Raw genomic sequence first — 27,819 nt, forward strand, 5'->3', positions numbered from 1 at the left:
ATTTGTACTGAGACGATCGACAAGGGAGCGAAAAGCCCCAGATCATCTCACCCTGTAAATAAGTATACTATTGACTTCACGGGGGAGTGATATTTATGTATTTAACCCCTTGTAACCTGTATCACACTACCATCAGAGGGCCTACCTATTGGAATCCCAAGGGATCCCAGCATCCCTTGGGAGCACGTTACATAAGCAGACCACCCACAAGGTACCGGCACTCTGGAGTCGTATTAAAGGAGCTAAGGTCACACTTGCTCATTGTACACAGTACTCAGTTTCATCCTTTATTATGAACGTATCAACAGCAAAGCAAATCAAACATCAATATCCAAGTTGGGTATCCAGACCAAGGCTTCCAGTGTAACAGCGTGGATATCTTGTCGGCTGTTGACCCCTTAACACCCCATGGGGGAAATTGCCCCATGGGCCACGAAGCTGCTGGACACCCACTCTCGGGTGCTCCTTAAAAGGGAGGGTGCCAGCACCCCGGGACGCCATCTTTTTCTTTCGGCCAACACTGGGTCGGCTCAACGAAGATGGCCCTGGCATGGTCCGTGCCACCATCGTGCAGCCCAGCACTCTGCCTTGGGTGCCGGGCTGCAGGCCCAGTTGCACACTGCCCTGGTGGCCCAGTGGAGGCCATCAGAGGCCTTGCAGAGTGCACAGCAGCCCTCCCCTTTAATCGAAGGGGAGGGGCATTGAAGCTGGAGCCTCAGCTACGCGGAGCACCTGCGTAGCATTTCCTTCAACACCTCAGTAGTGCCTTTGAGGGGTGGTAAGAGTAATTTTGAGTCAGGAGTGGGACTTCTGCGCCAAGCGCAGGAAGACCCGCCACCAGAAGGTTAGCCAATTCGGGTGCAGGGCAATTTCGCCTCCTTTATCTCCATCAATCCTATGAATTACTTTCAAAATCCTAAAAATGTCAATCAATTCACACCTTAACCTTTTATATTCCAAGGAATATAAGGCTAGTTTCTGTAGCCACTCCCTATAATCTAACCCTTGGAGCCTTGGTAACATTCTGGTGAAACTGTGCTGCAGTCCTTCCAAGACCAATATATCCTTTCTAAGGTGTGATGCCCAGAACTGTACACAGTACTCCAGCTGTGGTCTAACCGGGGCTTTGTATAGTTGCAGCAAAACTTCCTCCCCTTCATATTCTAGTCCTCCAGCTATAAAGGCTAACATTCCATTGACCATTTTGATTATATTTTGTACCTGAACACTACATTTTAGTGATCTGCATACATGGACCCCTCAACCTCTTTGGACCTCCACTGTTCATAGCTTTTCACCATTTAAAAAGAACTCGGATCTATTCCTATTTTTGATCCAAAATGGATGACCTCACACTTACATGCCGTGAAATCCATCAGCCACAGTTTTGCCCACTCACTTAATCTATCAATGTTTCTCCCATTTACACTACTTACTATACCACCAATCTTTGTGTCGTAAAACTTGGATATATGGCTCTCTATTGTATTATCCAAATCATTAATAAATATAGTGAACAGTGAGGCCCCAGCACAGATCCTTGTGGGACACCACAATCACTTCCTTTCAATTTTTTGTCTTCAAGTCCATGAGCTTTCACTTTTGCTAACAGTATGTGGAACCTTATTGAATGCCTTCTGGAAATCCATATTGTCATGTATTCCACTGTCATTGTAACCCATGTATAAACTGACCTAAATTGTACACCGTGAGAACACTGACCACTAGGTGGTGAACTTGTGGGAGACACTCCTAACCTGGACTTTCAGGTATAAAAGGGGAAGCTCCACCCACCTTCTGCACTTGAGTGCTGGCTAATAAAGGTTACTGGTCACAGAGTGACCTTCTCTCAAGTATGGGCCTCGTGTGCATTTGTACTGTATAGTAAGGACATATTATTGGCAACGAGAAACTGGGATTTAAACCACGCGAACATGGCCACCAGCAGCACATACGAGAGATACTGTGTTGGTGATGATTGGGACGATTTTATTGAGAGACTACAGCAAAGTTTCGTCACTAAGGAATGGCTGGGACAGGATTCGGCCGACAAACGCAGGGCTCATCTCCTGACAGTTTGTGGATCCAGGACGTACTCCCTGATGAAGGACTTTCCAACGCCAGAGAAGTAGCGGACAAGACTTTTGAAGAGCTCAGTAAGTTGGTCGGAGAACACTTTAAACCGGCGAGCAGCATGCACATGGCGAGACACCGGTTTTACACGCACCGGCGGCGAGAAGGGCAAAGCATTCCAGACCTCGTGGCAGACCTCCGGCGACTGGCGAGCCTATGTAAGTTCCCAGATGCATGCTAATACATCCTTACTATACAGTATAAATGCACACGAGGTCCATGCTTGAGAGACGGTCAGTCTGTGACCTGTCCTTTATTCCTTAGCACTCAAGTGATGGAAGTGGGTAGAGCTTCCCCTTTTATATCTGAAGGTCCAGGTTAGGAGTGTCTCCCACAAGTTCACCACCTAGTGGTCATTGTTGTCACATTGTACAACTTAGGTCAGATTATACATGGGTTACAATGCTGGTTGAATACATGACACATGCAGAGTGGAGATGCTGCGAGATTTTTTTATCGAGGGCATCGGGCATGCTGGGGTTTTCATGAAACTGATTGAGACCAAAGACTTGACCCTGGAAACGGCCGCTTTGATGGCCCAGACATTTATCTCAGGGGAGGAAGAGACCAGAATGATGTTTGACAAAAATCTTCGTTTAAAAGCAGCAAATGGACAAGGAGTCAACATTGTTAATGCAGCACACAGTTCTCCAAGCAGACAGGGGCAATCGGACATGCCCGAGCATATAGTCGAACCCAAAGGGGGAATTCAACAGAGACAATGGCTAGCTGAACGGCGATTCATGCCAACGCAAGGGGCAATGCGGCCAGTAATGGGGCCATCAACACCTGTCAATGGTGCGCTTAAGGACAGTTACAGAGACAGTCAGAGACGATCAACTGGTAATGGAGCTTTTGTTTCCAACAACGGCTCATGTTGGAGGTGTGGAGGCAAACACACAGCCAAAGCTTGCAGGTATCAGCAATATACCTGCAGAAACCGCAACATCAGCGGTCACTTGGCGCGTATGTGCAGGAAGCCTGCAGCCAGGTTGATGTACGAGGAGGACGGGCCCGATGTAAGCCCTACGAGGCCAAATGGACACAGGGGGAAATCGCTGGAAGCTGAAGTTCAGCGAGTTCATGTGGAGCACATATACAGTTCATATACCAGGACGCCACCGATAATGATGAAAGTGCTCCTCAATGGCATCCCAGTATCAATGGAGCTAGACACGGGGGCGAGCCAGTCCCTGATGAGTATCACAGTTCGACAAGTTGTGGGTGTCCAAGGCCAGGAGGCCAAAATTAGTGCCGATTGACGCACAGCTATGGACATATACAAAGGAGATAATTCCGGTGCTAGTCGTGACCCACAAAGATTCGGAGAACAGGTTGCCACTCTGAATTGTCCCGGGGGACGGTCCCGCACTGCTGTGGAGGAGTTAGCTTGCTGTCATGAACTGGAAATGGGGCGATGTCAATGCAATTTCTTCTGTGGAGCGAATATCATGCTCACATGTCCTGGACAAATTTGACTCATTATTTCAACCCGGCATTGGCACTTTCATGGGGACCAAGGTAGTGATTCACATAAACCTGGACGCCAGGACAGTACATCACAAGGCCAGAGCGGTGCCGTAAGGGGTTGTTTGAGTACAACAGATGTCCGTTCGGGATTCGCTCGCCCGCCGTGATCTTTCAACGAAACATGGAAAGCCTCCTCAAGTCGATTCCTAGGACAGTGGTTTTTCAAGAAGACATCCTCATCACGGGTTGCGATACTGAAGAATACATCCACAACCTGGAGGAGGTGCTATGCAGACTGGACCGGGTAGGTCTGCGACTGAAAAAGGCGAAGTGCGTCTTCCTAGATCCAGAGGTAGAATTCCTGGGGATAAGGGTAGCAGCAGACGGGATCAGATCTACTGCGTCCAAAACGGAAGCGATCCAGAGAGCATCCAGACCCCGTAACACGATGGAGCTGCATTCGTTCCTGGGGCTGCTGAACTATTTTGTTAACTTTCTTCCCAAATTGAGCACGCTATTAGAGCCGCTACACGTGCTCCTACACAAAGGTCGTGATTGGGTCTGGGGGGACAGCCAGGAAAGGGCTTTTGATAGAGCACACAATTTGTTATGCTCCAACAATCTGTTAACGTTATATCACCCTTGTCAGAAACTTGTTTTAATGTGCGACGTGACGTCCTATGGGGTCGGGTGTGTGTTGCAGCATGTTAATGCCAAGGGTCAGTTACAGCCAGTAGCTTATGCCTCCAGAAGTCTGTCCCAGGCAGAAAGGGGCTACGGGATGGTAGAAAAGGAAGCGCTTGCATGTGTATATGCAGTAAAAAAAATGCACCAGTACCTGTTTGGCAGGAAACTTGAGCTGGAGACAGATCACAAACCCCTAACATCCCTTTTGGCCGACAACAAGGCCACAAATGCAAATGCGTCAGCCCGCATACAGAGGTGGGCACTCACGATAGCCGCCTATGACTATACAATTCGGCACAGACCGGGCACTGAAAACTGCGCCGATGCACTCAGCAGGTTCCCACTAGCCACCACCGAGGGGGCAACCGAGCATGCTGCTGAGATGGTCATGGCTGTTGAAGCTTTCCAAAGCGAAGCTCACCCGTGACAGCTCATCAGATCAAAGTCTGGACAAATAGAGACCAGCTACTGTCTTTAGTCAAGAAATGTGTCCTGAATGGAGACTGGGCAGCCATGTACGGGGCATGCCCTGAGGAATTTAAACCATTTCACAGGCGCAAGGATGAACTCTCGATTCAGGCCGATTGCCTACTATGGGGAAACCGAGTAGTCATGCCCCAGATGGGCAGAGAGGCGTTCATCTGAGAACTCCGCAATGAGAACCCGGGCATTGTCATGATGAAGGCATTTGCCAGGTCACACGTTTAGTGGCCAGGGATAGATGCCGACCTGGAACTTTGTGTTCGCAGGTGCAACACGTGTGCCCAGCTGGGCAATGCGCCCAGGGAAGCCCCCGTTAGCCCCTGGTCCTGGCCCGCCAAGCCATGGTCACGCATCCATGTGGACCAAGCAGGTCCTTTCATGGAAAAAATGTTTTTGGTTGTGGTAGACGCCTACTCCAAATGGTTTGAGTGTGACATTCTCAATTCAAGCACATCCTCTGCCACGGTAGAAAGTCTACGGACAATGTTCGCAGCCCATGGTCTACCGGACGTCTTGGTCAGCGACAATGACCTGTGCTTTACAAGCATTGAATTCCAGGACTTCATGGCAGGAAATGGTATCAACCATGTCAGAACGGCACCGTTCAAGCCGGCCTCAAACGGCCAGGCGGAACGAGCAGTGCAGATAATCAAACAGGGGATGCTCAGAATCCAAGGGGGTTCCCTACAAAGCCGCTTATCACACCTCCTGTTGGCCAATAGATCCCAACCACACTCGTTCACAGGGGTTCCACCCACAGAGCTGCTAATGAAAAGGATGCTCAAAACCAGGTTATCCCTTATACACCCCACCATGAAAGAAATTGTTGAGAGCAGGCGCCGGTCACAATGTGACTACCATGACAGGAATGCGAGGGCGCGATGTATTGATGTCAATGACCCTGTCTTTGTCCTCAACTACGCTGCAGGGCCCAAATGGCTCGCAGGCACTGTGATTGCTAAAGAGGGGAATAGGATTCTGGTAGTTAAACTTATCAATGGACAAATGTGCCGCAAACATGGGGATCAAACAAAAAGGAGGTTCAGCAACCCCATAGAAGAAGCAGAGGAAGAACACGATGTAGAGTTCACTCCACCACAGGTGACCGAACACCAGAACCAAGTGGAGGAGAGCCCAGTCACTGTGGGCAATCCGGACAGGCCTGAGGCACCGCAAACAGCAGACACTCAGGCCAGCGCCCAACAACCGGAGCCCTAACTCAGGCGCTCTACAAGGGAGCGTAAACCACCAGAGAGACTTAACCTGTGATCCCAATAAGACTTTGGGGGGGAGGTGATGTCATGTATTCCACTGTCATTGTAACCATGTATAAACTGATCTAAGTTGTACACCGTGAGAACACTGACAACTTGTGGGAGGCACTCCTAACCTGGACTTTCAGGTATAAAAAGGGAAGCTCCAACCACCTTCTTCACTTGAGTGCTGGCTAATAAAGGTTACTGGTCACAGAGTGACCTTCTCTCAAGTATGGGCCTCGTGTTTATTTGTACTGTATAGTAAAGACATATTACATATAAACTATATCCATGGACATTCCGCTGTCTACTACTTTAGTTACTTCCTCAAAAAAATCAATTGGATTCGTTAGTCATGACTTACCCTTTACAAATCCATGCTGGCTCTCTCTGATCAGCTCAAATGTCTATAAGTGCTCAGTCCTTAATTATAAATTCAAATAACTTCCTAACAACAGATGTTAGACGAGCAGGTCTATAATTTTCTGGTTTCTTTCTCTCACCTTTCTTAAATAATGGAATTACACTGGCAATTTTCCAATCTGATGGGACAATTCCTGAACAAGAGGGATGGAAGATTATGGCTAAAGCATCTGCAATTTTCTCACCTACTTCCTTTAAAACCCTGGAGTGGAAACCATCACATTCTGGGGATTTGTCTTTCTTTAGTGCCATTATTTTTTCTATGTTAATTTTAGTGCGTTCCAGTCCTTAATTCATGATTAGTTTCCCTGGAATGCCGGGTATAGTATCCTCTTCCTCTACTGTGAAGACTGACAAAGTAATTATTCAACAAGTCTGCCATTTCCTTATTTTCATTTGTAATATTACCCACATCTGTTTTTAAAGGGCCCATATTACTCTTGACTACCCTTTTTCTTCTAATATAATTGTAAAAACTTTTTCTGCTAATCTTGATATCCCTCGCAAGTTTCTTTTCGTATTCCCTTTTTGCAGCTCTTACTATTATTTTTGTCTTCCTTAGCTGTTCTTTATATCTCCCAGTCTCCTGGATCTACACTACTCTTTGAACTTTTGTATCCCCAATCATATTTTACATAAGATTCTTGCTATAACCATACAATAGACTTAGTCCTATGTGATATAATGGCCCAGTTTCAATTTATTTCTCAGCTAAAGCTAATCAAGAGTAATTTAAAATAAGTTGTTGCAATTCTGGAAAGTGCTAGCTTATTAGGAAACACTTCGCTGTCACAAGACTGTGCCTCCTCAGGATGAGGGCTGAAGATGCATCCATAAGAAAAATGAACCAATCACAAAAGAAATGATTTAGGTAAATGGAGCATGTCACACACTAGGCCTGATTTTAACACAGTCTGTCGGGCGGGACGAGCGCAGGTGATTAAAATAGCGGTTGGGCGCTACCTGAAGTGTTCGCGAGACAATCGCGCCTGCTGCCATTATTGCTGCCAGGTTTCCGTCAACTTCGGAGCCACCCAGCAAAATCAGTGGATGTCTCATAAATAGCAAATGTCAGGGACCGATAATGTCATCTGGATCCCGATACGATCTTAACTGCTGATCGTGGCAATGACACTCAGCGCTTAGCCTGCAAGTGATACCTGGTGGCAGGCGTCATTGTGGCCAGAAGAGACCCATGTGAGCATTAATGTTTTATTTTATGAATGCTTCCTTGTGGGCCAGTGGAGTATTCCTCCGGGCCCCACAAGGAAACCTTGGACCCTACTGCCCTGAGCTTCCCTCCCTCTCCCGCCCGACTGCAATCGCCTCAGGACCACTCGCCTGAACACATACCGCATGTCACGAAGCAATCCCTCGGCTCCCCAGCATCGGCCTCCTGATGCAGAGGAGCCTGCTCCTGCATGCTGGCCAGGTAGTGATTCCCAATTTCAATCATTCACACCAAGCCCGGGAGATTTGCTGCCTGCCTCGATCCCTGTAGGTCGCATTAACAGCCAATGTAGTACTGAGGGAGTGCTGCACTGTCGGAGGGGCAGTGCTGAGGGAGTGCTGCACTGTCGGAGGTACCATCTTTCAGTTGAGACATTAAACCGAGGCCCCGTCTGCTCTCTCAAGTGGATGTAAACGATCCCATGGCTCGATTTTAAAGAAGAGCAGGGGAGTTATCCCTGGTATCCTGGCCAATATTTATCCCTCAATCAACATAACAAAACAGATTATCTGGTCATTATCACTTTATAGTAATATAGACACATAGAAAATAGGTGCAGGAGTAGGCCATTCGGCCATTCGAGCTTGCATCACCATTCAATAAGATCATGGCTGATCATTCATCTCAGTACACCTTTCCTGCTTTCCCTCCATACCCTTGATCCCTTTAGCCGTAAGGGCCATATCCCTCTTGAAAATATCTCATGAGCTGGCATCAACAACTCTCTGCGGAAGAGAATTCCACAGGTTAACAACTCTCTGAGTGAAGAGGTTTCTCCTCATCTCGGTCCTAAATGGCCTACCCCTTATCCTTAGACTGTGACCCCTGGTTCTGGACTCTCCCAACATCGGGAACATTCTTCCTGCGTCTAACCTGTCTACACCCGTCAGAATTTTAAATGTTTCTATGAGATCACCTCTCATTCTTCTGAACTCCAGTGAATACAGGCCCAGTCGATCCAGTCTCTCCTCATATGTCAGTCCTGCCATCCCAGGAATCAGTCTGGTGAACCTTCGCTGCACTCCCTCAATAGCAAGAATGTCCTTCCTCAGCTTAGGAGACAAAACTGAAAACAATATTCCAGGTGAGGCCTCACCAAGGCCCTGTACAGCTGCAGCAAGACCTCCTTGCTCCTATACTCAAATCCCTAAGCTATTTGTCTTCTTCACCGCCTGCTGAACCTGCATGCCAACTTTCAATGACTGATGTACCCAGGTCTTGTTGCACCTCCCCTTTTCCTAATCTGCCACCATTCAGATAATATTCTGCCTTCATGTTTTTGCCACCAAAGTAGATAACCTCACATTTATCCACATTATACTGCATCTGCCATGCATTTGCCCACTCACCTAACCTGCCCAAGTCACCCTGCAGCCTCTTAGCATCCTCCTCTCAGCTCACACCGCCACCCAACTTAGTGTCATCTGCAAACTTAGAGATATTACTCTCAATTCCTTCATCTAAATCATTGATGTATATTGTAAATAGCTGGGGTCCCACCCCACTAGTCACTGCCTGCCATTCTGTAAAGGACCCATTTATCCCTACTCTCTGCTTCCTGTCTGCCAACCAGTTCTCTATCCACGTCAATACATTACCCCCAATACCATGTGCTTTAATTTTGCACACCAATCTCTTGTGCGGGACCTTGTCAAAAGCCTTTTTAAGTCCAAATACACCACGTCCACTGGTTCTCCCTTGTCCACTCTACTAGTTACATCCTCAAAAAATTCTAAAAGATTTGTCAAGCATTATTTCCTTTTCATAAATCCATGCTGACTTGGACCGATCCTGTCACTGCTTTCCAAATGCGCTGCTATTTCATCTTTAATAATTGATTCCAACATTTTCCCCACTACTGATGTCAGGCTAACCGGTCTATAATTCCCCAATTTCTCTCTGTCGTTTTTAAAAAAGTACCGTTACATTAGCTACCCTCTAGTCCATAGGAACTGATCCAGAATCGATAGACTGCTGGAAAATGATCACCAATGCATCCACTATTTCTTGGGTCACTTCCTTAAGTACTCTGGGATGCAGACTATCAGACTCTAGGGATTTATTGGCCTTCAATCCCATCAATTTCCCTAACACAATTTCCCGCCTAATAAGGATATCCTTCAGTTCCTCCTTCTCGCTAGACCCTCAGTCCCCTAGTATTTCCGGAAGGTTATTTGTGTCTTCCTTTGTGAAGACAGAACCAAAGTATTTGTTCAATTGGTCTGCCATTTCTTTGTTCCCCATTATAAATTCACCTGATTCTGACTGCAAGGGATCTACATTTGTCTTCACTAATCGTTTTCTCTTCACATATCTATAGAAGCTTTTGCAGTCAGTTTTTATGTTCCCAGCAAGCTTCCTCTCATACTCTATCTTCCCCCTCCAAATTAAACCCTTTGACCTTCTCTGCTGAATTATAAATTTCTCCCAATCCTCAGGTTTGCTGTTTTTTCTGGCCAATTTATATGCCTCTTCCTTGGATTTAACACTATCCCTCATTTCCATTGTTAGCCACAGCTGAGCCACCTTTCCTGTTTTATTTTTACTCCAGACAGGGATGTACAATTGTTGAAGTTCATCCATGTGATCTTTAATTGTTTGCTATTGCCTATCCACCGTCAACCATTTAAGTATCATTCGCCAGTCTATTCTAGCCAATTCACGTCTCATACCATCAAAGTTACCTTTCCTTACATCCAGGACACTAGTCTCTGAATTAACTATGTCACTCCCCATCTTAATAAAGAATTCTACCATATTATGGTCACTCTTCCCCAAGAGGCCTCGCATAACAAGATTGATAATTAGTCCTCTCTCATTATACATCATCCAGTCTAGGATAGTTGGTTCCTTGACATATTGGTCAAGAAAACCATCCCTAATACACTCCAGGAAATCCTCCTCCACCGTACAGCTACCAGTTTGGTTAGCCCAATCTATATGTAAATTAAAGTCACCCATGATAACTGCTGTTAACCTTTATTGCATGCATCCCTAATTTCTTGTTTGATGCTGTCCCCAACTTCACTACTACTGTTTGGTGGTCTGTACATAACTCCCACTAGCGTTTTCTGCCCTTTGGTATTCCACAGCTCTACCCATACAGATTCTGTGGAAGCTTGCTGTGCACAAATTGGCTGCCACATTTCCTACATTACATCAGTGACTACATTCCAAAATTACTCAATTGGCTGTAAAGCACTTTGAGATGTCCAATGGTCGTGAAAGGCGCTATATAATAAACTCCAATTCAAGAATTAAAGTAGGGGCTATTACCTTTTATCATCTTAATTTAGTCTTTTAAACCTAAAATCTCACTTTAAAAGAGACTTTAAAATGCCGGCTTTATGTTACAGGATTACATTAGTGACACGGTTTCAAAGGTGTCATTACCTTGCAGTTAAAAATGTCAGGCTGTATAGATGAAAGGGAATGTTTCGTGGTGCTGGTCTTTTGTAATGCAAACTCTATCAGTATACGGCATTTACCAGGGGGTGGGTTATCTACAGGGACATCAATAACAACAAAAACAACTTGTATTTATATAACGCCTTTAACGTAGTGAAACGTCCTAAGGCGTTTAACAGGAGTATTATGAGGTTAAAAAAATTTGACACCGAGCTGCATAAGTAGGAATTACGCCAGCTGACCAAAAGCTTGAAGGTAGGTTATAAGGAGCATCTTGAAGGAGGAAAGAGAGGTAGAGAGGTAGAGAGGTTTAGGGAGGGAATTCCAGAGCTTAGGGCCTAGACAACAGAAGGCACGGCCACCAATGGTTGAGCGATTATAATCAGGAATGCTCATGAGGGCAGGATTAGAGGAGGACAGACATCTCGGGGCAGTTGTGGGGCTGGAGGAGATTACAGAGACAGGGAGGGGCGAGGCCATGGAGGGATTTGAAAACAAGGCTGAGAATTCTGAAATCGAGGTGAAGGAGGTGGTATGTGGATGGAGTATGTTAGAGTTAGGTATGGAAATGATCAGTAGTTTGGATAAGTACATTCAGATAATGGGTCATGTCAGAGTATATTACAGGATCTTTAAAGGATGTCATGTATTTTTAGTTGTACTTCTGAAGAGAAATAATGCTGTTCAGTCCTACTTCTGGCTCCAAACTGACTCAATTCAATTCTTTCCTTTGTATTTTATTGGTTTACCAGTTTTAAAACCTAAGGCCCGGATATATACAGGGAGGGTGCAGGGGATGGCAACAATGGCCAGGGAACACATCGAAGCCGGGGATGCGGTGGTCCTGCCGAATGTAATGGCAGGTCCCCATTATCCTTGCTTTTTTCTGTTTCCTGCCTGGCGGCTAGCTAAAACACTATGAGAGCTTGATTCAAATATGTTAATGAAGTGTTCCACCTCACCATAGCAGAATACGCGCTCGCCATGAAACCCGCGGGCGTAAAAACAGTAACAGGCACATGCGCGGTGAGTTAGAGACACCTTCCTCGATTTTTTATTTTTAACCCCCCCACGACACCTCTCTTCATCCAGAAGACAGCACCTCCAACAGTGCAGCGCTCCCTCAGCACTGCACTGGAGTGCCAGCCTAGATTTATGTGCTCCTTTAAGTGGCCATAAGGAATGTGAGGTCCATTTACGGGGATAGCCGCTGACACTGAACCCAAGAAAATCTGGTATGCAAGCTCAAAAATGCGACAATGTTGCATGCTTTACTATCCTTGATGAACTGAGACTGGCAAAATAACTTTCAAAGGGGAATTGGATATATACTTGAACAGGAAGCATTAGCAGGGCTATGGGGGAAGAGCAGGTGAATGGGACTAATTAGATAGCTCTTTCAAAGAGCTGGCACAGACATAATGGGCCAAATGGTCTCCTTCTGTGCTATATGAATATATGAAGTCAAGACGTTTGTGTAGCTCAATTATCCATTGTAACCATAACTGTAGCCATGTTTGCACATACATACTGAAATACATTGACAGACACATTTGAAATTCATCTTTGATCAACCATCATAATATTAATAAATTACTTTTATTATTTACCTCCAATGCTGAAAGGTGGCTAAATCCCCGAGGATGAAATTGTTGCACACACAAGTTAACTTTAACTGTGCATCCTGTTACATCAGATTAATTACACCAAAATAGGATCATTTTGAATCTCCACTACTTTGGGTTATCACATACCTCATCTTCTGCTTGTGCCAGTTCCTTCTTCAGTTCTTCAACCCGCATTCTTAGCTTCTTCACCTCCGACTCATGTTGCTCAACTCTTCTACTGGAGTGAGTGAGTTCTGCCATCTTATCTTGGTATTGCTTCTTCAGTTTATTGTGGGCATGTCGAAGATCAGATAGTTCCTGGAGTTACAAAAAAAAATCAAGCTATTAACTTAAGTATATTTATAGTTTATTTTTGTTCAGAATCCTAAGCGACGGCCAAGACCCATGATTCAGGACATCATCAAGGTTTACATGAGAAGATTAGAGAAATGAAGAAGCAGTATTTAGGGAATACCAAACCTGAGTTGTAATATTCTGTAAATTGTAAGAGCAAGTGCTGACAGATGGAGGTAAGTCATTCTACCGTCTTGAGGTTCTTAAATGAATGAATTTAGCTCCATTTGATGTTCAGGGCCTTGGCTGGTACTATAGTGCAGTAGTTATGGCACTGGAATAGTAACCCAGTCAACGTTACTTTAAATCCCACCATGATAAACAGCAAAATTGAATTCAACTAATCTGGTAATTTATGTAACCACAAAAGTAGAGGAATTGCCATAAAAGTCCATCGGCTCAATACAGTGTTTCAGGGATGGAAACCTGCCACCCGTTCCTGGCCTGACCTACATGTGACTTTTAACATTCTCTGAAGTCACTTAGCAAGCCAGTCAGTTGTCAGGTCAACGAGGCATGGGCAATAAATGTGGCTATGCCAGCATTGCCCGTAGCAAAAGAACAAATAACAAAAACAGTTCAGTACCAAGACTGATCATTTTCTGTCTCCCTTCCTCCACTACCCTCGATCAGGAATTTATCCATTCCCTTTTGATCGCTTTATCTGAATTTGGCTCAGTTGGTAGCATTATTACCTCAGAGTATAAAGGTTGTGGGTTCTTGCCCAATTTCAAGGCTTGAGTATGTAATCTAAATTCATACTTCAGTGCTGTACTGAGGAACTGCGGCATTGTCAGAGGTTCATTTTTTGGGGGAATGAGAAATTCATCTTGGTCCCATCTCCCTGTTCAGTTGGATGCTAAAGATGCCATGACACCACTCAAAGAAACAAAGAATTCTACTGGTGTTCTGGCGAACATTGCTCTCTCAATCAATACAATGAAAAAAACAAATTAACTAGAGTACATATTGATCGCATTTGCTGTTTATAAGATCTTGTCCTGTGCAAATTGACACTAATGTTCACTGGCATAACAATAGTGACAAAAGTAAAGCATTTTGGGATTTTTTGAGGATGTGATTAACTGCTATATAAATGCAAGGCCCTTTCTTTTCCTTTTATACTTGCCGTGTTAAGTTAGTCAGACTTGTTATATATGCAGACTATAGATATACTCTCTGTGTAATCACTGTATAATTGGATTAGATGGAGACTTGTTTACCTGATGTACTAACAATAAGGTTTACACTGTGTATATACATGCTGGCACCACTAAAGGGTGCAACTGGTGGAGACCGAGGTTTCCTGCCCTGGTGGCAGGGGCTGTATAAAGGGGGAGCCACCATGCAGCTATCTCACTCTGGAGTTACGAGAAAAGGACCAAGATCACTACAGGTTGAGTACAACACATTGCCTCATGGAGTCATTCATAAATACACTACAGACATAATAACTGGCAATGAGAATACAGACTTTCACGCGATTATGGCTACCTTTGGCACACTGAAAGACTTTGCAAAGGGTGATGATTAGGATGCTTTCACGGAAAGACTCGAGCAATATTTCTGGGAAACGGGCACATCGGCGGAGAAGCGCAAGGCTATACTGCTGGCCAGTTGTGGGCCCGAGGTCTACCACCTCGTCAGGGACTTGCTGGCACCCATGAAGGCCAAGGATAAGACATACGATGAGCTGACTGAACTAATTCGCGACCAACTAAAACCAAAAGAGAGCATCCTCACGGCCAGGCACAGATTCTATACTCACCGCAGACCTGAGGGCCAGGAGATTGCAAAATATGCTGCCGACCTCAGAAGACTTGCGGCACTGTGTGATTTCAGCACGCACCTCAACGAAGCATTGCGAGACATCTTCGTTATAGGAATTGGCCATGAGGGCCTCCTTCACAAGCTATTATCTGCCAACACCACAGTCAACCTGCAGAAGGCCATCAGCATCAGTCAGGCATTCATGACCTTGACCTGCAACACCAAGCAAATTATTCATCCTGTGGATTCAAACCCGGCAAGTACTGTACACAGAATGGTGCCTTTCACAGGCAAGACTGTAGAATGTGGCTCTGCCCAGGGCAGAGAGCACAGAGCTCAGGGACCCAGAATTCAGAGTCTGCCGAGGGGTGCTAATCGAGTAGCACCTGCTGGCGTTACGGAGGAAACCATAGGGCTCACCAGTGTTGGTTTGCTGAGTATGTATGCAAAGCTTGTAACACGAAGGGCCACCTCCAGCATATGTGTAAAAGAAATATGACTCACAGTCTAGCAGAGGAGTCGGTAGATGACTGAATCCAGCGGGGACTATGATGATTTGGCCAGAAAGGCAGCTCAGCCCCAAGAAGTATATGGAGTGTATACCTGCACCACCGATTGTCCTCCAGTGAAGATGGAAGTCGAGATAAATGGCGTTCCAGTCTTCATGGAAGTGGACACGGGAGCGAGCCAGTCAGTAATGAGCCAGGATGCTTTTGAGAGGCTATGGAACGAAAAATGACCCGAGCTGGTTCCAGTACAGGAGAAGTCACGCACCTACACCAAGGAGTTGATCCCAGTCCTTGATAGTGCGGATGTAAGTGTAATCCATAATGGCGTGGTGCACAAGTTACCTTTGTGGATTGTTGCAGGTGATGGTCCAACGCTACTCAGAAGAAGGTGGATGGGGAAGATCCAATGGAAATGGGAAGACCTCTTCACTCCAGCAATCAATGTCCCCCATGCTCAGAGGCAGAGCAAAACCTCACCTTCGCTTGAGCCAGGCACCAGAGAACAGACCAACCTGAGGCACAGACTGTCCATCACGACTGCGTGCCAATGATCCGACTGGAACGACCTAAAAGTACCTTCCTGGCTCCAGTGGCAGGACTCCTGGGGAGAAGATCGAATTCACAGGCAGTCTTCCAGCTTTTGTGGCAGAATCGCAGGAGAGAAGGATCAAGGCAGTCGACCTCGAGGAAAGAGGCAAGATGGCTTCCCTGCTGCAGCGAGGTGCAGCGTGGCGTGGCAGGGTTCTCTTAAAGGAGACCTGCAACCAACTGCATGGCAATCAAGGTAACGAACCGATTAAGAATGTAAAAAACAAAATGTTGCGAGATGTCGGAATAAAGTGTCCCCAAAAGTAGCAAGCGAGTGAATTCAGGAGGGTAAAGGCGCTGATCCTGATACCCTGTCCCAGGTCTATCACACGCTGCAGGCACCCGATGGCACTATTCGCCATGGATCTGGAAATGCGCCAATATGCACAGTCGGCCGCCGTTGCCCACCACCCGGGTGGAGACGGTGTAGCCCCCAGACCCAGTCACTACCTCGGCCATGTCCGGGAGTGAAAGGTCAGAAACAACGTGTTCCCCAAACGGGACCTGGAACAGCCAGGTTCCCAACACCATTAGAAAGCAGGCAGAAGATTCTGCAGTCCTCAAAGGAGGACAGGGGTTTCACATACATCTGTGGCTCAGCCCACCACTAGGCAACAGCAAAGGCCCTGAGGCCTGGCAAGGTGCGCAAACCAAGCGCACCCCACTAGCAGGGAGTGCAGCACCGTCATCAGATGACTTGGACCCCGTTCAGTTGCTCTGGAACTAGCGTTCTTGCATACCTGTACTGCTACCTCATAACTGACCATGACTAAACCATGAAGGTAATCTACTCAATCCGGGCGCACGACCGTAAAACGTAACAAATAAAAGTCACTGAACCAAGGTGTCGCGATACAAACTGTAAAAAAAATGTTTTTTTTCTTCCTTTCTTTGTACTTGTACTATTTCTGATCCTGTATGTTAATATAACGGGCCAGCTGCATGATCTCACTGTGGAGCGGGGAAATGGATATATGTAGCCATGGACACACACATGGATCACATTCAGAACCCACTGGAACCTCCACTGCATCATCGAACCATCCAAACTGGTAACCACTACCCAACGTTGTGGCAAAAGGACTTGGGGATTAACAGGGAGAGAGCCAAGCCAAAGCACAGCCAAGGTGCAAGGGCTATTGGCACTTAGGTCTGGGGAGAGCTAAGCCAGAGCACATAGTGCAAAGGTAATTGGCACAAAGGACTTGGGGGAGAGTGATGTTATATATGCAGACTATAGATATACTCTCTGTGTAGTCACTGTATAGTTGCATAAGATGGAGACTTGTTTATTGATGTACTATCAATAAGGTTTACACTGTGTATATACATGCTGGCACCCCTAGAGGGTGCAACTGGTGGAGACCGGGGTTTCCTGCCCTGTTGGCAGGGGCGGTATAAAAGGGTAGCCACCGTGCGGCTGCCTCACTCTGGAGTTACGAGTAAAGGACCAAGGTCACTACAGTTTGAGTACAGCACATTACCTCGTGGAGTCGTTCATAAGTACACTACAGACATAATAAGATTAAAGTCTTTAAGAAGGTATTTCCAGTTATACAAGCAAGTGGGTCAACATTCTTTCACGCCTGATAATCATCAGAGAAATGTTAGCTCTTTTAAAACTTTGCCTATATTTTTAGAGAACAGTGCCAAAACAACCTTCAGTAAATGTATAATATCCCACAAGCTATCACACAGAAGACAGCTGAACTACATGTAATAGGAGGAATTAATAGTAGACGGGCTGCCATTGTTTATGGGTCACATGGAAGTATACACAGCTGCACACTATTTTTACATTATTCCACAACATTTATATAGCGTCTTTAACCTAGGGAAACATTCCAACGTGCTTCACAGGAGTATTATGAGATTAAAACTTTGACACCGAGCTGTATAAGTACAAATTAGCGCAGCTGACCAAAAGCGTGTTCAAAGAGGTAGGTTTTAAGGAGCGTCTTGAAGGAGGAAAGAGAGGTAGAGAGGCAGAGAGGTTTTGGCAGGGAGTTCCAAAGCTTAGGGCCTAGGCAACAGAAGGCACGGCCACCAATGGTTGAGTGATTATAATCAGGGATGCTCAAGAGGGCAGAATTAGAGGAGCGCAGACATCTTGGGGTGTTGTGGGGCTGGATGAGATTACAAAGATATGGAGGGGCAAGGCCATGGAGGGATTTGAAAATAAGGATGAGAATTCACTTCCATCTGATGGATTATAAATCAGTTTTGATGGATCTTCTGAAACCAATGGAATCATATAAACTGTCGCACCTCGTAGTTCACAAATTAGGCTTTAGAATTCAAAGCTAATTAGAGTGAAGCAAATTAGACTGTTTCATTCCCCCATTCCACTGAGCTGCCAATTACACCAGTGTCTTCCTTCGGAATAGGGAGGAGAAGAAATCTGAGGAAGACTTTTTCCAGACCAATCTCATATCCTCCTGATGTCTAATCAAAGAGTGAGATTGGTAGAGGCTTGACAGCAGGTCGCCTGGCACCTGTCTTTCAATCTGAGTTGGTGCATGAGATATTGAAATCACAGCGAGGGGAGAAGAAAATTAGCATTAAGGAATAAAAGTTCAGATATATATACAGAAATACAAATAAGACTGTAGCTCAACTAGCCATGTTTGTCACCCAAATCACAATAAAATCAATCTGGATTTACAAATTACTCTAAAGACAAGCCCTAATAAAACATCTACTGGTGATTACTAGTGTAATGTATTTGCTTCATGGGTTCTTCGCTCAAGAACTCACAGCAACACATTGCTATTAAGAACTAGTTGGTTTATTAACAAAGGTTTAACAATCACAATACACATTACCAGTTCATCCACCAGGCTCACAACTGCATACCTTATCGTGAATGACCTAGACCCAACTGACTGGGGTTTTAATGAGTCTTAAGAACATAAGAAATAGGAACAGGAGTAGGCCATTTGGCCCCTTGAGCCTGCTCCACCATTTAATAAGATCACGGCTGATCTGATCATGGACTCAGCTTCACTTCCCTGCCTGCTCCCCATAACCCTTGACTCACTTCACATTCGAAAATCTGTCCATCTCCACCTTAAATATATTCAATGACCCAGCCTCCACAGCTGTCTGGAGCAGAGAATTCCAAAGATTCACTACCCTCTGAGAGAAGAAATTCCTCCTCATTTCTGTTTTAAATGGACGACCCCTTTTTCTGAAACTATGTCCCCTAGTTCTAGATTTCCCCAAGAGAGGAACCATCCTCTCTGCATCCAACCTGTCAAGCCCCCTCAGAATCTTTTATATTTTAAGAGGATCACCTCTCAGTCTTCTAAACTCCATGGGGCCAAAATTCAGTGTAGCCAGAAAGCTGGTGGTGATGAGGCCATGTCCGTGAGCGAATGTGGGACCTACAGTCTCTGTCACAGGTGGGGCAGACAGTGTTGGAGGAAAGGGTGGGTGGGGAGTCTGATTTGCCGCACACTACTTCCGCTGCCTGAGCTTGGTTTCTGCATGCTCTCGACGATGAGACTCGAGGTGCTCAGCGCCCTCCTGGATGCTCTTCCTCCACTTTGGGCGGTCTAGGGCCAGGGATTCCCAGGTGCCAGTGGGGATGTTGCACTTTATCAAGGAGGCTTTGAGGGTGTCCTTGAAACGTTTCCTCTGCCCACCTGGGGCTTGCTTGCTTGAGGCTCCGAGAAGACGGCTTGCTTTGGGAGTCTCGTGTCAGGCATGCAGATGATGTGGCCCACCCAGCGGAGCCGAGTGAGCATGGCATGAGCAAAAACACTGACATTGGTGCATCTGTCCTCTCAATGGATTTGCAGGATCTTGCGGAGACACCATTGGTGGCGCTTCTCCAGTGCTTTGAGGTGTCTGCTGGAAATAGTCCACGTCTCTGAGCCATATAAGAGGGCGGGTATCACTACTGCCCTGTAGACCATAAGCTTGGTGCCAGATTTGAGGTCCTGGTCTTCAAAAATTCTCTTCCTCGGGTGACCGAAGGCTATGCTGGCACACTGACAGCAGTGTTGGACGTCGTCATCAATTTTTTTTCCCCTGCTGACAGGCTCCCGAGGTATGGAAAATGGTCCATATTGTCTAAGGCCTCACCGTGGATTTTGATAACTGGGGGGCAATGCTATGTGGCGAGGTCAGGTTGGTGGAGGACCTTTTTCTTACGGATGTTTAGTGTAAGGCCCATGCTTTCGTACATCTTGGTGAAGGTGTTGACGATAGTTTGGAGTTTGGCCTCCAAGTGTGTGCAAACGCAAATGTCGTCTGCATACTGTAGTTCGATGACAGAGGATGGGACGACCTTGGATCTAGTCTGGAGGCAGCGGAAGTGGAACAGAGTCCCATTTGTTACCGTTCGGAATGCTGAGCTGGGGCGACGTTTCCTGTCTGAGCCCCTGGATTGAGATTTCAGTTTTCTCTCTGTGAATCTCGGGATCTCTATTTCTCTCTCTAGTTTTTCCCCCCCTGTTCTCTTTCTCTATTCCTATTTCTCTATTTCTCTCTCTCACAATCACATTTTCTCATTCTGTTTCTCATTCCCTTTCCTCACTTCTATCTCTTTCTCCTTTCTCTTTTGCTCCCTTCCCTCTCTCTCCTTCTCTTTCATCCTCTTTCTCTTTCCCTCTCCCTCTCGCTCCCTCTCTCCCTCACCCTCTCTCTCTCTCACCCTCTCTCTTTCCCTCTCCCCTTCTCCCTCTCTCTCCCACACCCTTGCTCGCTGCCCTTAAGTGCGGATTCTGTGCATGACATCCTCAGGTTTGGATCTTACCTTCTCCGCTCCCATGGCTCTGAGATCTCTGTCATTCTGCACTAGCCCTAAAAGCTGGCATGGGGCACAGTCAGCTGAAGGGCTGCTTTTTCTCGCTGAAAATGGGTCCGGGGGTGGAGTGCACTTTTAGCGCGTCACTACTGCCGCTAGTCCCACACCGCCACGAGAGTCGACGGTGGCCCACAACACTGCAAAACCTCCCGGGCCGAATCTATGCCGGGGTGGCCAGTTGAGCCCAAAGAGACGGCTATTCGATTTTGATGACTGGCCGCTACAAATGGGCAGTAACGGTCCTTCCCGGAACCGTGAATTTCGGGGCCCATGTCTTGTGAACATCGTGTGATTGGCTAAGCCATTCACAATGCAACAGCTCTACAAACCTCACAGGTGCATACATTACAACTAGCATGTTCCATACTTTGACACAGTACACATTGCTCATCCTGTGTTCCCTGATCAACAAATACATACAGTTACACCTTGTTTACATTGAAGTTACTCTTATTTGGTTCTTGTTTGTTATATAAGTCTCTTTGCATGACACTTATTGTATGGCTTTCAACCACAGGGCTCAGAGTATTTATTTTATAGTCCAGGTTTTAGGAGAAGAGGCAACATGTTTCTCATCCTTTGATCATTTTTACACTCCTGTTTAAGTTCCCTCCAGTGTGGCTTTAATCTATTCCCTGGCTAAGAATACCTACTTCTAGGCAGCTGCCGACATTCATCTATAATTAATTGCTTGGAAATATACAAGAACAATCTGGGTTGCTTTGCTCTCCCTCAGTCTCCAAGAGGCCATACAAGATTAATAACTTGCTGTTTAGGAATTGCATGTTTACCCTCAATACAGCAGAGCATGCTGGTCCTCCAAAACATTGCACCATTGTCATAAGCATGTACTGGACAATGATCAGAAGCGGGAATCCGGGCTGATTTTCCCCAGCCTATCTCATCGGCATTGAAGCGTCTTGTAGTGCTGCTATATTTTAAGCAGTGCTTCATCACTACTTAATGAATTTTATAATATTGGTCCATCTTCCTAACCCCACAACACAAAAGATCCTTCAGTTGGCCAGTTCCGATTTCTGCGGGAGCAAGATGTTTGAAGAATGATGCTCATCAACTGATGGATTACAACATGCTCGTCTACGATCTTATGGGGTTGTATCTGGCATTCACCAAAGCCGGAATTCCAGCTACCTAACTTAAAATTGCAAAATCAATGGAAACTAATGATATCAGATACAACAATTTCCTGGGCACCCTGAGGATACATGTTGTAATGTTCTGTAGCCATATTCAGACTGCACTCATGACTCATTTGTTTGTTCAAATGATAATATATATGACTTACAATAATAAATGTTTTATCAAAAATAAATTCTGGTCAATGTTTTGTTTGCTGTAATAAAAGGTAATTATATTAGCAGTTTCAATATTTCAGGGCTTGGGTGATTGGCAGTTTGATGAAATGGAGAAAGCTGTCAGTTCAGATATAAGATTCTGAGGGGGCTCGACAAGGTAGATGCAGAGAGGATTTTCCACTTGTGGGGGAATATAGAACTAGGGGGCATAATTTAAGAATAAGGGGTCATCCATTTAGAACTGAGGTGAGGAAAAAATGTCTTCTCTCAGAGGGTCGTAAATATGTGGAATTTACCTCAGAGCGCTGTGGAGGCTGGGTCATTGAATATATTGAAGGCAGATAGAGAGATTTTTGAATGATAAGGGAGCCAAGGGTTATGGGAGCAGGCAGGGAAGTGGAGCTAAGCCCAAGATCAGATCAGCCATGATCTTATTAAATATGGAGCAGCCTCGAGGGGCCAAATGGCCTACTCCTGCTCCTGTTTCTTTTGTTCTTACCTTCAGGTTCAGTTACACTAAACTTCTCAGCTTGAAATTGGTGCAGTTGATATTGATTCAAAGGCTGCAATGCAAACACGATTAGACATTCCCCACTTCTTCTTCTTCTGGTGAATTGACCTCAGATTAATTACATAGTTTACAACACTAACTGAGTCCCTTAGACTGTGGTTCCAGCATCTGCATGGGAATGAATGCTTTTAAAAAGATCAATAAAGACAGAGATTAGGTAAATACAGATGCTTTTGACAGGAGAAATTAATTTTCATTGACCTGTGAAAGATTTCATGGACTGATCAAAGGATGTTATCACATTTGGAACTTTTGATATAAACATGCTGCAAATTCACCAACACAGCTCATTCCATCTAGTTAGAGAATGAATTGAAGAAATTGGTATTTTTTCATTTTAAGTGAAATACTGCAGTCAGCTTATTTACTATATCCTGCATAAAATGCAATCCTGCTGAATAAATAGAACCTCCACGTGATTACAACAACTGCAATGACTACTGCTTTAAGAGTTAAAGGAAAAAAATAAAGTTGGAATGCATATTCTCGGCTAACACAAACAATAGCTGCCTGTGGTAAAACAATATTTAATAGTCAGGGAGTTAACCTCATTTCTATGAGATAACCTTCAGCTAAATGTATTTTCCATTCTGCTGAATGAAAATCAAAGTTTCAATCTAAATCTTGTCACATACTTCATATATGTTCACAGAATTGCTGACTTCAATCGATTTGTGTCATCCTGTTGAGAGGCAAATGTTGAGTTTGACTATAATGCTGCAGCCCTTCCAGGCAGATCTTAAGAAGACTCAATTCCGAGGTGGTTAATGATCAGCCTCGGGCATTGCTTGGCAATACGCACAATTGTTGTAATTCGCATCTCTCCACACAATAGAATAATGGATGCAGTTTGTGAACAGAAGAAATGTCATATGCCTTTATACTATAATATCATTTCAGTTTTGATGCACCTGCCCTAAAAAAATAAGCCAGTGCACTATTTATTGAATTGGAGCATCTGCTCTTTAAATGTTTGCAACAGACAATAGATTATTGACGAGGGTAATGTTTGGGATGGATGTACAGTAACAAAGATTTTTAATGCAGGTGGGTTTTGTCAAAAATCACTTCATTGCTTATATTATCATAATTTATTGGTCTGCTGTGCTCCCATATTCCTCTGATAGCAGCCACTGTACTGATATGATTAATCTTCCCTTGTCCATCAACACATTGCCCATTTGAATTGACTTTTGACTCCCAGGTATTCAGCCAGATAAAGCAAATGGAACCAGAACTGACAAGTGGAAATGGGTCTGACAAGCACACGCTCTTCTCAGCTTGGCACAGTTGTACCAATGCTTGAACAGTCAACTTTACAACTCCACAATCAAACTCCCACCTCCCATTTCCACAACATCAATTAGCAATGACCAATCTTGGTACAATTAACAAAAACTATTCAAATACAATAACGCTAAGCCATCACAAATGAACAAGTGCAATTAGAAGCTTGTCATCGGTTCAAAATATGGCACAGTTTAGTGGCTAACATTATATCCATAGGTTCATTTGCATGGATCTCTTTCAATTGTTTTAAATCTCTGTAACTAATTGCTATTGGCGCTTTTTGGTTAATTGAATGCCACACTCTGATTTTTAAAGTCTGCACGTACTCCAGTGACAATATAATAACAGGAAAAATCTGGATTGCATTTCTTTACACAAAAAAATGAATGCAATAAAGAGTGGCAAAGCTAAATCCCCACAGGCGTAACTCAGGTGTCTTTATACTGCGTTTATTAACGTGTGGGTTATTGGATGTTAAATTCTATATTACTGTTGATAAAGGTAACTTGGGTCAGACTGACAATGTTCATAATCCTAGACATTGGGCCAGGTTATGAAGTTTGTCTATATAGATGTGATGCCTTCACTCGTGTGCCATTTTATAGTTTCCTTTTAGACCTGAATAACATTATTTGCCAGGAGAAGAGAAGAATGAGTACATTTTTTCAAGTTGCATTTGAATAACCCAGTCCAAATAATGAACAGTTTTACACATAGATGTTTTCAAAAGGTGATCTCGGCCAAAGCAGCAGTAAGAGCGCTATATCAGCCCAATCTGTCCTCAACATAAGAACATAAGAAATAGGAGCAGGAGTAGGCCACTTAGCCCCTCGAGCCTGCTCCCCCATTCAATAAGATCATGGCTGATCTGATTTTGGCCTCAAATCCACTTCCCTGCCCACTCCCCATAACCCTTTACTCCCTTATCATTCAAAAATCTGTCTATTTCCACCTTAAAGATATTCAATGACCCAGCCTCCACAACTCTCTGGAGCAGACAATTCCAAAGATTCATGACCCTCAGAGAGAAAAAAATTCCTCCTCATTGCTGTTTGAAATGGGCGACCCCTTATTCTGAAACTATGCCCCCTAGTTCTAGATTCCTCCATGAGGGTAAACATCCTCTCTGCATTCACCTTGTCAAGCCCCCTCAGAATCTTATACATTTCAATAAGATTGCCTCTCATTCTTCTAAACTCCAATGAGTAGAGGCCCAACCTGCTCAACCTTTCTTCATATGATAATCCCTTCATCTCAGGAATCAACCTCATGAACCTTCTTTGAACTGCCGCCAATGCAAGTATACAATGCAAGATTTTAAAAAAAAATACCTGCAGCTCCTGTGCCAGATCACTATCCAGAAATCCCTGCTGCAAATTGACGTGTGTGGATGTTGGGTGAGGAGATGGGGTCAGGTTTGTTTGCGTTGCCTCTTGCCCTATCAGAAAACAGCTGATAACCACTGTCAATGTTAATGCATGAGTCTGTTTACTTGGGAGAGGTGCTGAAGGTCGACCACCACTCCAACATAATCACAGCTTCCACAACAAGAAAGAATCATCATAGGCTGTTCCTTGAACGAGGATGACTTGCTTCCACAAGAGTTCACAGATGTTTCAATGAAGGACCCGATGTTCCAGTCCTGAACTCCAATTGAGGGGGTGGAAGATGCCTGTGCGTGAATTTTTTTAACGCGTGGTGACAGTTGCACATCAGCCACCACGCGGGCTCGACAGAGCTAGGCCTTTATCCAGTGGCAAGGGTTAACCAGGACGACTGGAGACCTGCTCTGCTGCACGGACCTAGTGCGCACACATATCGCAGTGTGGGCTGGCCCATGCTGCCTCTGGACCCTCGGCTCTTCTGGGCCCTGTATTCGCCGCACCTCTGCCACGATGTTCCAGGGCCCGACACTCCAGCTCTATTTATAGCCCCGACCTGCGGTGATGTTCTCACACAGGTCGGGGCGGCCCATGATGTTCCAGGGCCCGACACTCCAGCTCTATTTATAACCCTGACCTGTGGTGGTCTTCTCACACAGGTCGGGGCGGCCCATGATGTTCCAGGGCCCGACACTCCAGCTCTATTTATAGCCCCGACCTGCGGTGATGTTCTCACACAGGTCGGGGCGGCCCATGATGTTCCAGGGCCCGACACTCCAGCTCTATTTATAGCCCCGACCTGCGGTGATGTTCTCACACAGGTCGGGGCGGCCCATGATGTTCCAGGGCCCGACACTCCAACTCTATTTATAACCCTGACCTGTGGTGGTCTTCTCACACAGGCCGGGGCGGCCCATGATGTTCCAGGGCCCGACACTCCAACTCTATTTATAACCCTGACCTGTGGTGGTCTTCTCACACAGGCCGGGGCGGCCCATGATGTTCCAGGGCCCGACACTCCAACTCTATTTATAACCCCGAAAGAAAGAATATAGCAGACGGGAAAGAGGTTTTACATAAACAGGGTGTTTTGTGAGCAGAAGCCACACTAGAAGATAAAAACCTATATTGCTCCCACCTTATAATTAATTCCTCTTACTTAAGAGAAAAATTTACATTTCATTCAAGAAGAATCTATCGCCTCTGAACACAATCATCATCATTATAGGCAGTCTTTAACAGGGAAGTGTTATCTGATGAAAACATAGTTTGATCAATTACCAGATTTCTGGGATGTGTTCAAGCCATTCATGAATCAAATGGGAACTAACCACTCATGGTTTGACAGAGATACACCATCTATTCATTCAGCGCAATTGAACTGATACATATTTCTGCAGAACTGGCATCTCTTAATGATGAACTATAGAATGCGGACAAACGAGCGCCTGCAAATCATGGAATATATTTTAGAGGAGATCACCAACATATGAACTGCTAGGCTTGTCAGGAATCTTTAGCAACATCTCTCGAGTTGATCTTGAAAACCAACACAGACTTGGGCAGGGGCATTGTCCACTCTTGGATATAATCACCCCAGATGGGGCATTGATGAACGTAAAAGGGGAATGCTTCAGCTTTCTTTATGACACGTGTAAGGTCTAGGGGCTAGATTTTACACTTTTTTTGCATGCATAACGCCCACTTAATGTCCATTTTACCACTGAAATGACGTATAACGTCTAGATAGCGTCCATTTAGCCACAAAATGGAAACTGACACCCATTTTTCAGAAACTTATCGGCGAGCGTTACTTTCCCCATGTGCGTAACGCAGGGAAAAATTAATACCACCTGCCCACTTTTTTTGGGCGGAATCATCAGAATGGGCGAAACCAACACCCATAATATCGCCCAGTGTTACTTTCCACACATAATTAACGCCGAGATTCAATAATACCGCCCGCCCTTTTTTTTTTGTCGTAAAGATCACTTTGCCGAAACAAACGCCCAAGAGATCGCCCACGGTCACTTTCACCACCTCGCACACATCTCGCCCACAATATCGCTCACCCAAAACACCGCTCAGAAAAAGTGGAACTGTTCTGATCGAATCACAGCGGTGTGGGCGCCATTTTTTTAAATCGCAGGTCACTTCATTCAAAAGGCTGCTTCAACTTCGGGGGAGTTTGCATTGACTCTGGAGTTCTTCTCAGGTGAAGTGACCATCTCAATTGAGATATTTTCAGACTCTGGACGATTGGGATTTACTGTAGGTGTATGTTAGTGAGGAAATTATTGCTTCTGATCAATCGCTATTATGCTTTCATTGCAATGGGGCCAGCCATTTCTCAGCCTGCATCGATTAATACGCAGATGCTGCAGAGTGCAAATGACTCAATGTCTAATGCACTTCATTATTACCCAATTTAAGATGTGCCAGAATGAGGAGGAGGTCCAGACCATACACACCCCGCACTTACAGGGAGAAGAGGTCTTACCTCGATATGTCTGAGCACACTTGCCTTC

The 27,819-nt window shown here is 45.2% G+C and overlaps 1 protein-coding gene across 1 annotated transcript in view; it reads right to left on the minus strand.

Moving 5' to 3' along the window:
- LOC139270881 (coiled-coil domain-containing protein 102A-like) overlaps positions 1–27,819 on the minus strand; it is a 760,459-nt gene that overhangs the window by 335,142 nt on the left and 397,498 nt on the right. The window contains exon 6 of the mRNA XM_070888470.1: positions 12,846–13,016. Within this exon, the coding sequence (XP_070744571.1) occupies positions 12,846–13,016 (171 nt within the window). The remainder of the gene's footprint in view (positions 1–12,845; positions 13,017–27,819) is intronic.

The sequence above is a fragment of the Pristiophorus japonicus genome, chromosome 1 (assembly GCF_044704955.1).
Source record: "Pristiophorus japonicus isolate sPriJap1 chromosome 1, sPriJap1.hap1, whole genome shotgun sequence".
NCBI classification, from domain to species: Eukaryota; Metazoa; Chordata; class Chondrichthyes; family Pristiophoridae; genus Pristiophorus; species Pristiophorus japonicus.